Genomic DNA, 18,387 nt, shown 5'->3' with positions numbered 1-18,387 from the left:
TTGACTTCTCTGTCTAGCCCGTACCTGCAATCCTGGGGGATTAGGGAAAAGGGGTGAGCTACTAGAGCCCAGTGAGCAGAATAATAGAAAACAACATTTAAAAATCTCATGCCATCATGTAATGCAACACATCACAACAAATCACATCTCGGATGGTATTGTCACCAATAGTCCTCTACATTTCCAAAGTGCCGGAACGTAGAATGGGTACAACCGGTCTTTCTCTTAACATAACACATCATAACATTCCAATGTGCCAGGGACGTAGAATGGGTACAACCTGGACTTTCTCTTACATAGTGCCAGGGACGTAGAATGGGTACAACCTGGACTTCCATACCATATCATGCCGTAACATCATCATACCATATGAGGACTAAGGGATCATCCAATAACCAATCCACATCAACATCATAAATGCAATGCAACATATTCGTGAATTCTAATGCAAACAACCTAATTCATCACATGGCATTCATGATGCATGAACATGCTCAAAACTTTATAATTTATTTGCTTTAAATCGTAAAGGTTTATTGTACTCACCTCTTGGCTAGCTCCGACAAAGACTGATGCAGCTAACTCACTGCTGGGGTCATCGGTTCCTCGGGTCCGAACCTACACAGGTGGACTCAAATGAGGGACCAACCAACTAGAACATAATTCTAAAAACATCCCCCAAAAACCCTCTAAAACACCTCAAAACAATCATGCAAAAACATGCAAAGGAAGGCTGAACAGGGCAGGTTCGGCGGCACCTTCGGCGGCCGAAAGTCCCTCCAGAGCCGAAACCCAGGCAGGTTCGGCGGCACCTTCGGCGGCCGAAAGTCCCTCCAGAGCCGAAACCCAGGCAGGTTCGGCGGCACCTTCGGCGGCCGAAAGTCTCAGACAGAGACGAAAGTCTCTTTTCGGGGGCAGGCTTCAGCAGCCGAAAGGCTTGCCTCCCCAGCCATGTTTGGCGGCCGAAAGTCCTTCGGCTGCCGAACCTGGTTTCTGCCAAAGGGCAGAAACTTGGCTCCTCTTGCCTCCAATGCCTCCCAAACCTTATAAATATGCATAATCCTATTCTACAACACACATACTCAAGCATACAAGTTCCTAGGGGCTTCAAACCAACTAAAACCCCATCTACAACACATCAAACAACACAAATCCAACATACATTTCCCATAATCCAATAAAAACCCAAAAACTTATAAAACCCTACACATGCATTTCTACTTCAAGAATCAACTTAAAACTTGTTAAAAACATATAGTGAGCTCAAGATCGGCCCTTACCTCTTGAAGATCGAGAGGAAAACGACCCTAGCTCGAAGATGGGAGAGATTTGAGTTCTTGAACCTCAAAGCTCCAAAACTTACTTTAAACTTGAAAATCTTCAAAACAAGGTGAAAACTCATAAGAAAAACATGAAAACTCGAAGGGAGAAGCTCAAAACAGAGGAGGGGCGGTGGAGAACTCACATTGGCCGAAAACGGGAAGAAAAGCTTGCCCGTTTCGGCCATGGGGTCCTTTTATAGGGCTGTCCTTACCACCTTTCGGCGGCCTAACGTGCCCCCACAGCGCATGCAAGTTCGGCGGCCGAACATGAGGTTCGGCGGCCGAACCTTGGCTGATTCAAACAAGGCTTTCGGAGGCCTAAAGCGCTCCCAAAACCTCCTCATGTTCGGCGGCCGAACATGACTTTCGGCGGCCGAACCTGGCAAAGTCTCCAAGGCCCTCTCCACTCAAAACTTGGATTTATTTTCATTAAAAACCATAAATTACATCAAAACATTTTAAGAAAACATGGTTTTACCCTTCTAGAGGTCTTCGACATCCGAGGTTCCACCGGACGGTAGAAATTCCGATACCAGAGTCTAGCCGAGTATTACACTTCTCTCTATAATGTTTTCCATAAGATGAAAGCCTATTGTCATGCGCTGATGCAATGGAACAGAAAAGCTAATAGCAACTCAGCTAAGCGTATTGCTCATCTCCAAAATGTTCTTCATGAAAAAAAAGAAAACATATGAGTAATTGAGATACTGAGAAAATTAGGAACATTAAAAGGGACCTAACCTGTGAAATTTTAAAACAAGAATCTTTCTGGGCACAAAAATCATGGGTTTAATGGTTAAAATTGGGCGATCGAAATACCTCCTTTTTTCATGCCAAAACAATCCAATGGAGGAGAAGGAATAGAATCCAGGGCCTTTTTAACAATTCTGGCAGATGGCATTCATCCTTACCTGCAATTCAAAGTATTGCCTCAGACTATTTTCATGGTATTTATGCTTCTATGACTCCTACTAATTTCCACAATGTCACTGCACAATTACTTCCTCGTGTTACAAGGGAGATGAATGTCTCTCTAATAAATAATATTTCTAACCAAGAAATTAGGAGTGTAGTTTTTGCAATTAACCCCAGTAAAGCACCCGAGGAAGATAGCATGACCAGTCACTTCTTTCAGAAGTAGTAGAGTATAACTGAAATTGATGTTTGTGCAGCAATTACAAATTTCTTCACCACAGGAAGAATGCTCAGAAATATAAACCACACAGTCATCACTCTGATTCCCAAAGTTAAAAAAGTACAGTACATGAAGGACCTACGTCTTATTGGCTTATGCAACATTGTGTATAAGATCATTGTAAAGATTATGATGAATAGGTTGCAGCCCTTCATGAACTCTATTTTTGGAATTGAACAAAGTGCCTTCATTAAGGGTCGTCTCATTTCGGACAATATTCTCATTAATCATGAGCTTATGCATCATCTGAAGAATAGAAAGAAAGGAAAACATATTGATGTGGTAATAAAACTCAACATCAGCAAGGCCTATGATTGTGTTGAATGGCCTTTTCTCTATCATATGCTCTAAAAGCTAGGTTTTCATTCAAAATGGATAGATTGGGTTATACAATGTGTATGTACAATCTTGTACTCTATCCAAATTAATGGGCATATAAATGGTTTTATCCAGCCATCACAGAGCCTCCGCCAAGGTGATCCACTATCACCCTATCTTTTCTTGATGTGCATAGAGGGTTTTTCACATGCCATCAAACACTCTAAGTTACATGGTATATCAATCTCTAGAGTTGGCCCTTCAATATCTCACTTTTTGGTGATGATGCCATCGTTTTTTCTCATGCTTTCTTGGCAAATGTTAATTTCTGTAAATCAGCTATATACTTTAGCCCCAACACTCCTCATGACTTAAAGACATGAATTGCCACACATCTCCAAATAAATAATATCGATGTGAATGATAAGTTCTTAAGCTTACCAAAGGAAATTCCCATATTAAAACAACAAGTGTTCACTTTTATTAAAGACAAGCTTAGTAATCGCACTGCAGGGTGGAAGGAAAGTCTTTTATCAAAGGGAGGTCGTGAAGTTCTTATCAAAGCGGTCCTATCTTCCCTCATTGTACTCAACTAAAAGAAAATCATGATGAGAATATTATTTGGATATCCTAATTATTAGACCTTTTACTCGAACTTGGAATAGGAGGGTCTTACAGCAAAACTTTGTGGATGAGGATATCCAGCATATTTTATCCATTCCTTATAATCTCTTTAATAGGTAAGATCTTCTGGTTTGGCACTATGGAAGATATGGAGAATACACGGTGAAATCAGGGTATATGATAGCTTCTCATCTCAAGATGGCCACCACCGTTTCAAAACATGGTGACTCGGGCCCTTCCACTACCCAGAATGCTTGTACTTTTTGGAACGAATTTTTGAATTTAAAATTACTTAGGAAGGTTTCTTTCTTCTTGTGGTCTTTGTTCAAGAATAAACTTCCAACCAGCTTTGATCTTCACCGTCGGATACCAACTCACAGCCCTGATTGCAATTTTTATGGTGATAATGAACATAGCAAACACCTTTTCTTTGAATGCCCACCGGCCATCTGGATAAATTCACCTATTCGTTTAAGATCATCTACGCTTAGCCATCCCAATGCACTGGATTGTTGGAAAGATATTGTGACAGCCTTCAAAGGTCATGGAGATGAACAGTATTTTATCCTTTTGACTGCCATAATTCTCTAGTTTATATGAAAGAGTCGAAATCAAGCAGTCTTCAATAATTTTTTTCAATCTCCACATGTAAACTTTGCTTCAAGTTCACTTACTGATTGTTAAAATCCAGGAAGCTAATCTGTAGCCGCCGCGTGGATACCTCCACCTCCAGGTGTTCTAAAGTTAAATTTTGATGTTGCAATCTATAGACAAGGGAATTATGGAGCAGTAGCTGTTGTTGCAAGAGATTCTTCTGGTTCAATTATTGATTGGTCTTGCAAATTACGAAGTTCAATACATAAAGATTTCTTAATTCTTACATGCACTTTTATGTATATAACCAAATGTATACACTCAATCGGCGTAAAAAAAAAAGACATTAGCTAAAATCATGATAGATTCCTCAACTGAGTTTAAAATAATAAAATCCTATTGGATGGAAAAGGTAAATCCAGAGATTTATTCTATATATATGATTGCAGATACTTTTCATATGTACAACCAAGATTGCAAGCTTGAATTATTAACAAGAACAAATGGAAACAACCAATAGTTTAGCTCAGTTCTACTAGTGTCCGCTCCAGAACTGAGATCTCAAATTCAAATAACCAATTGTATCAAACAAAAAGATTGGTGAAAATAGAAAACAAAACAATATTCAATAAATCTCACCTTCCAGATCCTATTGTTGCATGCTTACTCACTGCAGCTAGCCATGACCTCCTGCGCACTGCGGCATAGTTAGAAGTAGATTGTCCAACTTGGCCTTGGACATCTCACCAATTGTTTGCGTAGATTCTGATCAATCGTGCAAGGAACCAAAGAAGGACATGTCTCTGGATTTCCCATGCAACCCCTGGCATTGAATATCACAGATGGGAACTTCTGGCAACTTAAAGAGCGGAAAGAAGAAGAAAGAGGGGAAATTCTGGTGCATCCAATATCTGGCTTCCAGACTGCACTTATCATGGAAGACGGCTCAGACTCCTCACCAGAACATGTACAGAAGGACAGCGACAAACTTGCTCTGGAAATTGGCTTCACCGCTGGCCTAGTTCCTGGGAGCTTCCTAAATGAAACTATGCCATGCCGGCAGAGAGGACAGGCGACTGATCCAGGAGGACCTTGAGAAACTACTGAGGTGGAGCAAAAAGTAGAACAGAGATACAAAGCACACCATGTGCAGAATTCATGACCACAACCTGCATCATTAAACATCACATCCTTTTATTCTGGTGGTCCTTGGAATTATGCATACTAGGAATATTCAACAATAACAGACAAGATAACCAATCAAAGGTTCAATGACTATTCTGAAAATAGAGTTTTGGGAGGATTTATAGAAATTAACGTATCAGTGGAAAGCAAAATATAAGCTCTTTTGAGTTCACAAATGCTTATGAAAGAATGTGCACATGTTCCCTAAACCAAGACTCTTTTCCATCAGCTCAAGGAACAAACAAACGTTTGATTAGTCGGAGAAAGAATTATTTAAAAAGAAAAAATTTACATTTTATGAAAACAAAAAATATGATCATTCTTATAATTGTCTTTTCCTATTCTCATATGCCACAAAATCCATATATTTATGAAATGTATCTTTTTATTGCATTTTCTAAAACAAAATAAAAATTCATATAAATAATTTATTAAAAACAAAAAGCATTAGGTTAAACCAAACAAAATTACTATAATCACACACTGGCCTGTACAATTGTTTTACTTGCAGCTCTCATTAATGGACAACTTATATAAATCAGTTTTATAATGTCAGATATCGAATAATCTTAGATATGAAAATATGATTTCCCTTCCTCGTACTTTCAGTCACCCACTAAATTTTTATGTGCACCAAATTTTTCTGCTCTTTAAGCTGCCCTGGGCTAACCTTGTACTCTAAAGCCACTTTGGTGATTTAAGTACATTACCAGCTCAATTAAAAAGAAAAAGGACAAAGTAAATAACAAATTTATGTTACTTCAGTATAGAGTTGCCACTTTGGCAAATGCCACTGTTTCGTGGCTTTAGAGCTTAGGAGGGACTACTTCCAATCAACAACTTGTGCATATTTGCCTTCCATCCCAACAAACTTTGGAATGTGCACACACTCTAGAGTCTAGACACATAATACACAAATGATACAAAATCAGCAACTAATAAACCAAATTTGATAAAAAAAGAGAAAAGGGAAACATTATGAGAAGGTGAAAAGGCTCACAAAAACTTATGACATATTAGATTATTAGCCCAAATAAAATAGATGCAGACCAAAATATACAACAAAAATCACATGAAAGAAAATCCCTGAGAACTGATCCCAAGAATCTCCTACTCTTCAGCACTTTTTGAATTAAGTGGCTACTATTAAGGCACAAACAAACCTACAACCTAATTTTTGCAATCTCAGGATGTTCAATAGAGCAGTAGACAATGACCATGATAAAATATAGATCTCAAGTTGTGTGTTAAAATAACGTCTCTTCTCATAAATTATGCAGTCTAATGATATTATTCTTAGAATCATAATGGAATGTTGGACAGTATTAGCTATTAAAAGTAACTTGCCTTCTGCAGCAACTGTGCATTTCCTTTCCAAACAAACGACACAAGGATCCTGACATTTGGGTAGAAAAGCCTCATCCCTCCATCCACATTCCCTGGAAACAGTCCAAAAAAAAAAAAAAATCACTTGTCATCAAAGAGCATATAGGCGTAGAATGATACTATACTCTCCTTTAAATGATCTCTTCATGAATTAGTGCTAACCAAAGTGCAAAAGCTTTTACTTGCCTCTCAGCTTTTTGACTCACATTTCACTTGGGCCATAAGAGAAAAAGTTCATAAAGGCACTAAGTGTGCACTTGGTGCAAGATATATGACAATATGGAATAAATATATATATATATATAAGACAGATTGCCTTGTGTTTGGTATATTTTATGGAGAAGACAAATTAGTTATATAAAATCATTTTTGATATTTTGAAATATATAAGTATTATATTAATTAAATAAATACATTCAACACAATAAATTAATGATATATAAATAATATTAAATACGAGTATTTCAATGTATAAGTGATAAAAAATAAGAATATTTCAGAAAAAAAAAAAATCTATGCATTAATGATGTTCAAGATATTTAATAGTTTTTATATTGTTATCTTATCAAGTTTTTAAAAATATTAGATTTTTTATATTAAGGTACTGCACGAAAAGTGAATGGACAGAAAACCAAGGACTGGAAAGGACAAGCATCAACTCTTTGTTTGACTAATTGGTGCATAAAAAATGGGCTATTACATTGTCCTGTCCTATGGTGATTTTTAAATATCAGCCGTTGTGTTTAGCTTACCGTTACCATTACCACTTTTATTTAAAAGGGATTTTTAGTAACGGCTATTACAGACCATTATTTAAAGGCATAACAGCCATTCTTTTCCCAGCTCATAATCTATCTTTTTTTAACATTGTTTATACCGAAGGCAGCAAAGAGCACCTTTTTTGGGCAGAAAACTGACTTATTCATTTTAGCTCTTCATTTTCTTTCTAGGCAACTAAGCCATTTTCTCTCAACTCTCTCAATTCCTTCCACAATCAACTTAAGTGAAATCCTTAAATCACTGCAAATTTTTTTGAGTTCAATAGCATACATCATCAAATAGACAAGACGGTTTTGAAGCAAAGAAGAGTAAAGTGATTTATTGTTTTCTTTTCCTAATTTGTAGCTATTTTTTCAATCATTTTTAGGTAAATTCATCCAAAAAATATATATATATCAAAGAAAGTTTTAGGCTTTAATAATATTTGATAAGTATAAATTTAAGTTTCAGCAAGTTAAAGTTTAGGAAAAATACATAATAAACTCTTGAGACTAATTATCCCAAATTAAATAGTAAGTTTGAAACCTAGTTTTCAATCAAATGCTTAGGTTATTAACCTAGTTATTTAATTTTCAGGAATAAATAGGTAATTTTTTACTATCTACATAGTTTCTTTGGTTTTAGATTGATCATTTTGATCTTTATTTTTTATATTTATGCTTATTATTAAGCTAGATATCTTAATTTTAATTAAATCTTTTGAGTATTTATTCATGTCACGAATTTTGTAAATTTAGAAAAAAAATGCATAGCAACAGGCATTTACTGTTACATTACAGCCATTACATGCTGTTTCCATTATCTGTTACTGCAATTGTGACCGTAAAAGCAGCTGCAACTGCAATTTAGAACCATGGTCCTATACTGACCAATTCACTAAATAAAATGCATGCTAGGATGTAAAATACTAGTAAGGGAAGTGTTCGAAACTCTAAGAGTTCAAGTTGAGGATAAAAAATTCAATGTTCATATGGCAAGTTATATGACATAGCATTGCTTGATGCAGTATAAAACCAAAGCAATATGACAGTCAAACCATACTCACTTGGCAATTTTGAAAATGCTCATTAGTGGAAGACATAGATATGGTGAAGGACACATTTGGGGTTGGCGTTCTGGCTGCATGCTAAGTATTTCCTCAAGTTCATTTCTATGCCACAAATGCGCAATCATCAAAGGAGTACGGCTTGAACCGGAAAAAAGAAAAAGCACCAAAGAGAAAAATAAGTCAACCACTTTCAATTAATAAAGATAAAAAGCGCACAAACAATATGCTTACTCCCATAAAAATTAAGATACAACTCAATGGTCTGCATGAATTGGACCCAAAATATGAAGTGATAACTGGGTTTCATTCCCAGCTTCCAGGACACATATCTGTCCCCAAGAATATGACGTCAAAATGAAATGATCTTCTGAACACCTGAACTAGCACCTAAAAGGCCAATTATGTTGCCGATGTAATTATTTTTTCCTTCAATGGTTTGCATGTTAATCAAACAAATACACCTTATATATAAAGTATCCTTAATTTTTCAATTTAGCCTCCATTTATTTAATGATGAAAATATTCTACATTTCTAACATTTGGGATACTAGCAAAATTAGTCATCCGAAAATATTTTCCTGGACAAAAGGAAAATTGAGACTTTTAAGGAAAATAATTTTCCCTTTTCAAAAGGAGTAATTTTTCCAGAGTTTGAGAATCTTCTTAACACTATTATATATAAATTTATTACTATCATTTATTTTTTATATTATAATCAAATAATGGAAAATAAGTTACTTTTTTAGAAAATATTTTTCACATAGAAGTTATTTTTCACAAACAAATAGAGTCTTAATTAAAATACCCATTTTTTTAACAAAAAAGTTTCCAACCAGACTGGAACATAGGTTCCGACACGAGTTAAGCCAATGAACCAATCAATAGTTCCAGTTCAAAGTTTGACAAGCTAGTTTGGGATAAGTAACATACAACATATATGCGACTTCCCCTACTTATGAAAAAATAGTAAATCCAGATGTAATCAAGTGTAATCAAAATTATTATTTAACTTACTAATATAAAACCATGGGCTTTGGGTAAGAGGATGCGATAGAGAGCAAGCAGTGCACCTAGAACAAGAATAATAGCAACAAGGGAGATCCTAAGCCTCTGAAGGTGTACTACAGCAAGAATTTCAGAAAGAAGGGAGCAGGTGGCAAGAAAGAAAGAGAATATTCTACAATGGGAAGCTGGAAGAATATGAGAAGGAACTCATAGCGTTAGAGTAAATTATGGGAGCTGACCAAATCGGAAATGAGTGGTCCTTACATTGTACATAATAAACAGATTTTAGCTGGAAAAGCTATAGTTTTCTGTACTATCGGCTACTGCCGGGCTAGCTTGAGGTGATCCAGGAGATTTTCCTAGTTATCTCTTCTTTCTCCTTATTTTAGAATTACAGTTTAGAGTGCGAAGAGATATTGTAAAGGCTGGCCGTTTATTTGATTAATACAAGCTCGCCTGTTACTCTGTTTTTTTTTTTCTCTGCAGCCAGCTTTGTATTAACATGCAAAAGGGTCATGTGTGAATTATTGATAACATGCAAAGTGTCCAATATAATGTGCTGATGCTTATTAATGCATTTTCAAATTTCATGTGGTTTCAATATTTTGCATGAAACAAATATTCAATATAATTTTTTAAAATTAAATATATAGTTATTCATAATAAATTTATAAAATTCATTTAAAAATAATCTGAAATTATGTTATTGTTAAACATTTAGAAAATGTAAAATTTTAATACACTAGAAAATTAAAATTATCATTTTGATATTATATTTAATTAAAAATGAAAGTAGTATAATGTATTTTAATAATAATTTTCACTCATACAAGGTACTTTAATTGATAATGTTAGTAGTGCAATAAAATTAAAAAAAAAAAAAAACAAGTAATGAAATAGTAGATTATGTATATTTTTATATGTAACTAATATTATATTAACTAAATTTATAGTGTGTATATAACTTATTTTTGTGAATTTTTTTGGTGCCTCACTTTGCTCAGGTGTGTGCCTATGCTTTGGACCTAGGCTCCAAGACCCCTTGGTGCACATTGAGCCTTTAATAACTATGTCCCAAAACAGCCTTCCCCACCCACCATGGCCATTATGAATTCATTTGCCATTCAGATTGACTAATGCACCATCAACTTTCCAAGCTACAACCACCAATATGTTAAAACCACATTTGCAGCATTTCATTTTGGTTTTTTTTTTTCAATGATATTCTGGTTTACAGTTGAAGTTGGCAGGATCATTTGAAGCATTTAAAAGTTGTGTTGCAACTATTGTCTCAACATTGCTTTAGGGTTAGCCAAAAGGAAAGCACCTCTAGTAAAACCATGGGGTAGAGATGGATCCTTCAAAAGTCTCAATTGTTATGAATTGGCCTCAACCAAAGTCGTTGAAAGGAGTTTTAGGATTCCTTGAGTTGGCAGGTTATTACCACCAGTGTATCAAAGGCTATCGTCAGTGGCACCGCCCTTAACCCCACTATTGAAGAAGGAGAATCAGAGGAAAATCAGTTGGACGCCTCAAGCCCAGCAAGCATCTGTGACTTTGAAGCAGACTGGACTATTGATTTGGCGATGCGGATATATGCCTTTACCTGCCACATTGGAATTGATAACCAAATGTGTCTTTGTTCCAACCATTATGTAAGCCCCATACAGAGGACATGCTGCTTCGCTTGAAGACAATCTTTGATCTCTTCCCTAACCTGATTTCTCAAAGAAATTCATAATCAAATGTGATGCTTCTAGTTTTCTAGGCTAGGAATTGTATTGATGCAAGAGTATAGGCCCATTGCCTACTTCAGTAAAGCTTTATCTCCTTTGAATATTATCAGTTCGCTAGTGAAAAAAAGCCGATGGCTTTGGTACTAACAACTTTACCTGCTGGGCCGGAAGTTTACTGTGCAGACAAATCACAAAAGTATGAGGCATCTATTGCAGCAACAAATAGCAACCCCAGCTCAGCAACAGTGGGTGCAAAATTATTGGGCTACGATTTTGTAATCATGTATAAACCTGGAAAGACCAGTTCTCGGGCAAAATTATTGGGCTATGATTTAGACATGATGGAGATTTTGAAATTGTTGTTATTAGTTCCTCCTATTGGTTAGATTGGGATCTCATTGAAAAGGAAATCCAAGCTGATTGTCATCTTCAACAAATAATTCAAGACATTCAATTGAACCCAGCCTCACATCCAAATTATTCATTGGTTCATAAAGGTTGTTCTTCAAAGGGAGGGTGGTCCTACCAGACATCTTAGTGCACCCAAAGTTATTAGCAGAAATTTCACTCTTCTCCCTCCATAAGACATTTGAGAGCTTTTCGAACATATAAATCCCACGCTTCTAATCTCTATTGTCATGGTAAGATTAAGAGATTCAGCACTTTGTCTCTAAATGTTTGATCAGTCAAAAAAGCAAAAATGATGATATGAAGCTATCTACCAGCAGGTTTGATCCAACCTCTTCCAATTACAAACGTAATTTGGAAAGAGATTTCGTTGGACTTTATTAGAGGTCTGTTACATAGAAGCCTAACTCAGAATTTTGTGAGAATAGAGAACAGAAAAGAGAGATAGAAGAATAGGAGTAGAGAGGAGATAAAGAAGATGAGAGAGAGAGAGAGAGAGAGAAAGAGAACAAGGGAGGGGAGAATTATTAATGATTCTTCAAGAATTCTCAATGAATCTATACATAGTTCCAGCTCTTTTATACAAGATTTCCCTCCTAAAATAACTGCTCTAACTACTTCAGTAGTTATAACTATCTCTAACAACTTTTCCCTCCAATTACAGTGCTTACCCAGCCCTATTCTTATATCTTTCCTTCGATACGTAACAAGGTCTCCTCGATCCAATGACATGGATGCTATATTGGTTATAGTTGATTGTTTGTCAAAACATGACCACTTCCTTTCTATCAAGCATCCATATACAACAAAGAAAATAGTAGAGGTGTTTGCTACGGAGATAATTAGGCTCCATGGAATGCCAAGAACAATTGTAAGTGACCGAGATCCTTAATTTATCTGTCGTTTTTTGTCAGAATTATTCACAGTACAGGAGACTCAACTGAAGATGAGTATTGCATATCACCTGGAAACAAATGGCCAAACTGAAGTTCTGAACAGCGCATTTGAGACTTATTTGCATAGCTCTACTTCTAAACTGTCCAAGCATTGGTGTTGCTGGCTTCCTAGGGTAGGATATTGGCAGAATACAAGTTATCATACAGCAGCGGAATGACACCTTTTGAGGCGTGTATGGGAGATCCCTCCGACTTTACACCAATATATGCTGGGTGAAACAAAGGTGGAGACCATGGCACAAGATCTAGCTACTCGAGATGAATTGCATCGCCAATTGCAGCTCAATTTACCAAGGCACAACAAAGCATGATTAAAGCAGCACATAAAACAGGTGAGATGTTCATTTTAATGTTGGTGATTTTGTTTTCCTTAAATTGAGACCACATCAACAGTCTACTTTTAAGCAATTTATCCATTCCAAGCTGGCAGCAAGATATTTTGGTCCTTTTGCAATTGTTTAAAGGATAGGGCCTGTTCTTACTGCTTGCAATTACCTGATGGGTTTAAAATTCACCCCATATTTCATTCATCTCAGCTCAACAAATGATAAGGAACCATACTATTACTCAGGAATTATTAGTGGGAACAGAAGTGAAAAAGGAATTAATTGAACCTGGATCAGTATTGCAAACACGATATCAATTGAAGAATGCAAATGGGTTACTGAAGTTCTGATCAAATGGAAAGGTAAAACAGTTGAAGAAGGCTCAGAGCTACATGAATGCCTTGTATTGATGTTATAAATTAATTTCCTTATATCAGCCTTGAGGAGAAGGATGCTTTTGAAGAACAGGGCAATGATAGCAAAAAGGGAGATCCTAAGCCTCTGAAAGGTGCACTACAGACGGAATTTCAGAAAGAAGGGAGCAGGTGGCAAGGAAGGAGAAGAATATTCTAGAATGGGATAACTAGAAGAATATGAGTAGGAAGTTATACTGTTAGAATCAATATTAGGAGCTGACCACATGGGAAATGAGTGATCCTTACGATGTCTGTAAATAAAGAAATTAAAAAAAAAAAAAAAAAAAAAAAAAGCTAGAAAAGCTATGGTTTTCTGTATTTAATTTATCAGCTATTGCTGGGGCTAGCTTGAGCTGGTTCAGGGGATTTCTCCTGGTCATTTCTTCTTTCTCCTTATTGCTAGAATAACTGTTTAGAGTGTGAACAGTATGGTAAAGGCTCAATGTTATTTGATTAATACAAATTACAAGCTCCGATTTCGGCCTTCTTATTTCTTGCCATGTATTTTTGTTCCTAAATCTATCAAAGAAGCTAGGACCGTAAAACATGTAAACTCACCAACTTTCACTAGTAGAGACGTTGGTATTGAAGCACTATGATCCATGTGCCTAAGGCAAATCTTAACAACATTGTGATGCTCTTTTCAAGAATCTACGTGGTCAACTTTTCCCCAGACCCTTTATCTTGAGAGGTGCCTGTACCATCTAGTGCTAAGGATTTTGTGGATTAATGGACACCATCTGGCACTCTACCTACTTCAGCCTAACATAAGTTCAACAGTAGATATTTAAACTTGAGGTTGCAGGGGGAGAAAGGATAGTCTAATGTATTTTTAAGCAATTAATTTCTGATTGTGTCAACTACAAAGCTTGGATAAAGTATACATGCTGATTAAAGATATCATGGAGAAAAGTGAAGATATAAAGACATAAAGATCAAACAGGAAGCACAGAAAAAGAAATTCATATGCCTTATGTTAGGCTCCACCCAGAGTAAGCATCATTCTGCTGGAGGAAACTAAATCATTGTTTTCCCAGCAAATCTCCAACATGCCCACAATCCAGATGTCCAACATGTTAGATTTATTGAAGGGGATATCCATTTTTTATTTAACCTAAATCATTATTTCATCCTCAAAAGAAAAATCTCCATAAAATAAAATCACTAATAGTTCCCCCCCTTCCGCTCAAAACTCTCTCAGCAAATACAGTATTAGGTTTCTCTACAGCATAGTTGCATAACAAAAGGAGATTACTTCTACAGCAAGAGGATACCAAATGCAGATTTGAACATGGGAGTAGTAAACATACTAGATGCATACCCATTTGCATTTTCAGCAGTCAGATTGGCACCCCTGGCAATCAAAATCTGACAAAAATAGATGTGAAGATGGTAAAGCTTCATGATAATGATTATAACTGCAACATCATAGTGGATTTCAGATTTATTCTTCTTTAATAATTAACATACTCGACAACACTGTGCATTTCCACCACATGCAGCATAATGGAGAGGTGTGCTTCCAGCACCTGAAAAGTAACAAAAGGCGTACAACTTTACAAAATATTTTAACTGCAAAGCTAAAAGAGTCAATCCAGAATAATAGTAGCCTAGAGGTATTTACTTGTATTCATCTTTAACAACAGTAAAGAGGTAGCTGTCCAATAGTTAAACATGTGTTGGCCAGACCTAAAAAGTCATATATGTGTTTATCAAGTAGCATATTCTACTACAATGTCACATTAATAATTAGTTATGTATTTAACAATTAGATATTATGCAACCATGTTTGCGATTTCGCTTTCTATATATGGCAAGAAAAAAACATGTCTAATTGGTCATCCTACATATTACCCACCATTTTACTTTTCAACTAAGATAACCCTAAAATTGATTCCTTGCAATGATGACTTGAAATGTATTAGAAAATCCATTCCATGTAACAAGCCTCTGACTACTATTCAAACAAGGAAAGGAAATTCTTTAACACTAAGGTTAGGTTGTGAAGCTTTTAATCTCGTACCTAAGTCAGAAAGGTATAACTTCAAAGTAATATCCAACAAAAAAATAATAATGACAACTAAAACATCGCCTCTGTTACCGTTAAATCCTGAAAATTTACTGAATAACTAAGAAATTCATTATAAATAGAAAAAAAAATTATCAATGTGAAAGATAAGGATAATACCTATGAGATCAATTGTAGTTCCATCATCCACAGTGACCTCAGAAACGGAAGCTCCCAAGTCTAACAGTAATTGAACAGTATCAAGATGCCCATTTAGTGCTGCCATATGCAGAGCAGTGATGCCTGCATCAGCAGATCTATTGATTACCTCATGGAGAGCACTGATGCAAGCAAAATAGCACAAAATGGCAAATTAACACAGCATAAAATGGGAAAATGCAGATAGCGAAAGTCAAAGAACTGAGAGTCGAAAGTACCCTTCATCAAACTCTGAGGTTGATCCATTGTCATTTGATTTTTCCTTCAATATATTCCAACAAGCACCAATACTAGGTACATAATCTGCAAGAAGGATGCGTATGCAACGAGAGTGACCGTTCAAAGAAGCCAAGTGGAGTGCAGTGCCCCCATTAAGATAATCTGATCTGTGAATCTATATACCAGCACTTATAGTCAAAATCCTTTAAACTATTCACGCTCAACATGATAAGGATAAAAAACTGAGAATAAAATGCATACATTGGCTTTGTAAAGCATCAAAATCAGAACAACCTCCCAGTGACCATGTTGACAAGCTTGCATCAAAGCAGTCTGTTTACCCAAATGAAAAATAGAGTGCTTCATTATTTATAGAAACGGTAAAGTTATTTCAAATTTTCTTCAACTAACGGAAAGTGAAATGAATGTGGAGAAAACTGAAGTAACAGCCAATAAAAAAAGTGGTGCAAATAATGATAATAGTAATAATAGTACAAACATTAGTGAGGCAATGACAATATTACCTGACCCCGATAATTCCGTAGGTCAATATCAACTCCAGACTCAATCAAGAGGGATACTATCTAAAAAATGCAAGAACACAGTTAAATTTACTCAACATATAAAAATTACTCTCAACCTCAATACAAGAGATTTGCCAAGTCAATGTAAAATGTTAATACCTCATGATGACCTTGAGCTGCAGAGTAATGTAGAGGAGAATTTCGAACGCCAATTGTGGAGTACCTCGCAAGCCTTGGATTACATTCCAACAAGGCCTTGGCTTCAAGAAGGTCTCCATCTCTTGCTGCAGAAACTAAACGCTCCCCGGATGCAGAACAACCGAAAGAATTACCCATCATGCTTAGAAATTTCATGATTTTTAGCTCTACAGGAAAGTCTTTCGATCAAATGGAACAATAAAAGGGTCTTCGATCCTCAAGCCTTAAACCATTTAAAGCTTGACAATGGAAGAAGTGGAAAATGGAAAAAAGGAAAAGCAGGCCACTAGTATCAGGTCACATAAATCCCTTGGCATTTACCAAACTAACGACCGCCCAAAGCTCACTTAGTTATCAAAGAATTGGTTGCAACACTCAGAATTTCACTGACTACTGATGATTCCTAAGGCAAATTCTGACAGAGAGACTCCAATTCACATCCAAACGAAAGAATAAAAGAAGGGACTCTCTTCACCTGATCAGTGATTAAACCCCAAAAAAAAAAAAAAAAGTAAATTGCAATCTGAATACGACCCCTTTCAAGGTTAGTTAAGCATATCACGTCAACTTCAAGAAGCCCAACAAACAGTAGAAACAACAATGAAGCCACAATCAATTTTCTATGCTGCCCATTCTCTCACCAAATTAAGCACAACGAATACTTTCCTCTTAGAAACAATTTACTAATTAACTTGAATTCTATTTAATTTTTAAAATCTCACTTACTAATCCTATGATGATCTCTACTATAATCTTCCATGTAACACTTCCATGCATTTCTTAAATAATCAGAATCCCAATCCCCATTTACTGATTTTCTTCAAAGAATCAAAATCTCCAATACCAAGTCCCAAATTTTACCTCCTACAACATGCAAACTTACAATGAAGAATCAAAATCTCCCATCTTCATCTCCAAATATGCAAGACCCATAAAAACCCAGATCAAGCAACTCCAGCCCGGAAATTCAGATAACGATCGAAAAAAAATTGACCAAAAGGGTGCCCAACAGAAATCCGAAAAATAAGATACAGCAACAAACAATTGTGTTCAGTGAAATGGTAAAGATTACTTGCTTATACACGTGGCAAAGATAAAATTTTATTTTTTGGCAAATCCTTAGTCAGCTGTAAAAGCAAATAATCTCACTCTCACTTTTTTTTTTTCTGACCAATCAAATAATCTCACTTAGTTTTAAAGTCTAACACAAATAGGACACGTGTATAATTTTAATTTAATATTATTAATACTCTCTCCTTGTTATAATTTTTATTTACCTCGTGTCAATCATTTTAAAATTTTTTTTTTAATTACAGTAATATAATTATATTTAATTTTATATTATTTTTAAAAATCTTTCAAAATATCTATTGATATTTAATAAAATATTATATATTTAAAATAAATATAATGAAAAAATTAATAAAAAAATTATATTTTTTAATATATATAAAAATAAAATAAATAAAAATTATAAAACAAATAAAATATAAAATTATTATTAAAATATACGTCACCTTTTTATTCAAGGAAATATTAGAATATTTATAGTATAGGATAAATTATATTTTAATTTTTAAATTTTAATATAATTTTCTAGTTTTTATATTTTTAAAATTAAATATTTAAATATTTTTATAATTAAATCATCTAAATAAGATATCATTTCATCTATTTTTTTTATTGTGTTTATTATTTTTTTTTAAATAAATAAACTATACAGTAATTTTTAAATTTTAATATAATTAATAAATTAATTACTATATTTTTAAATCGAATACTTAAATGTCTTTTAATATATTTTACTCTTGAATTTCCATTTATTAAAATAACTTAATATTGGATAATTTCAAAATTTTCAAAAAAATATTTATAATTTCAATCATTTAAAAATGATATCAAATAATTTTTAAAAAATTA

General features: G+C 35.0%; 1 protein-coding gene across 1 annotated transcript; it reads right to left on the bottom strand.

The window, feature by feature from the left end:
• Window positions 1-4,432: 4,432 nt before the first annotated feature.
• Window positions 4,433-17,513, bottom strand: LOC110617999 (probable E3 ubiquitin-protein ligase XBOS32). Its single transcript, XM_021760989.2, has 10 exons — window positions 16,429-17,513; window positions 16,270-16,329; window positions 16,007-16,078; window positions 15,745-15,920; window positions 15,488-15,648; window positions 14,770-14,828; window positions 14,621-14,667; window positions 8,450-8,590; window positions 6,586-6,677; window positions 4,433-5,222 (listed from the first exon to the last, which is right to left on the bottom strand). Exons 1-10 carry the CDS (start codon window positions 16,621-16,623, stop codon window positions 4,762-4,764), a joined length of 1,464 nt encoding a protein of 487 aa, XP_021616681.1. The 5' UTR covers window positions 16,624-17,513; the 3' UTR covers window positions 4,433-4,761.
• Between the last annotated feature and the right edge of the window lie 874 nt (window positions 17,514-18,387).

The sequence above is a fragment of the Manihot esculenta genome, chromosome 6, assembly GCF_001659605.2.
Source record: "Manihot esculenta cultivar AM560-2 chromosome 6, M.esculenta_v8, whole genome shotgun sequence".
NCBI lineage: Eukaryota > Viridiplantae > Streptophyta > Magnoliopsida > Malpighiales > Euphorbiaceae > Manihot > Manihot esculenta.
Note: the sequence above shows the minus strand (reverse complement) of the source record. Positions and strands in the feature narration are given on the sequence as shown.

Coding starts and splice junctions, on each gene's coding strand:
- LOC110617999 (XM_021760989.2), bottom strand. CDS start 16,623: ATGAAATTTCTAAGCATGATGGGTAATTCTTTCGGTTGTTCTGCATCC. Junction 6,678..8,449: donor AGCATTTTCAAAATTGCCAA/GTGAGTATGGTT, acceptor GACTGTTTCCAG/GGAATGTGGATGGAGGGATG. Junction 5,223..6,585: donor ATGCACAGTTGCTGCAGAAG/GCAAGTTACTTT, acceptor TTAATGATGCAG/GTTGTGGTCATGAATTCTGC.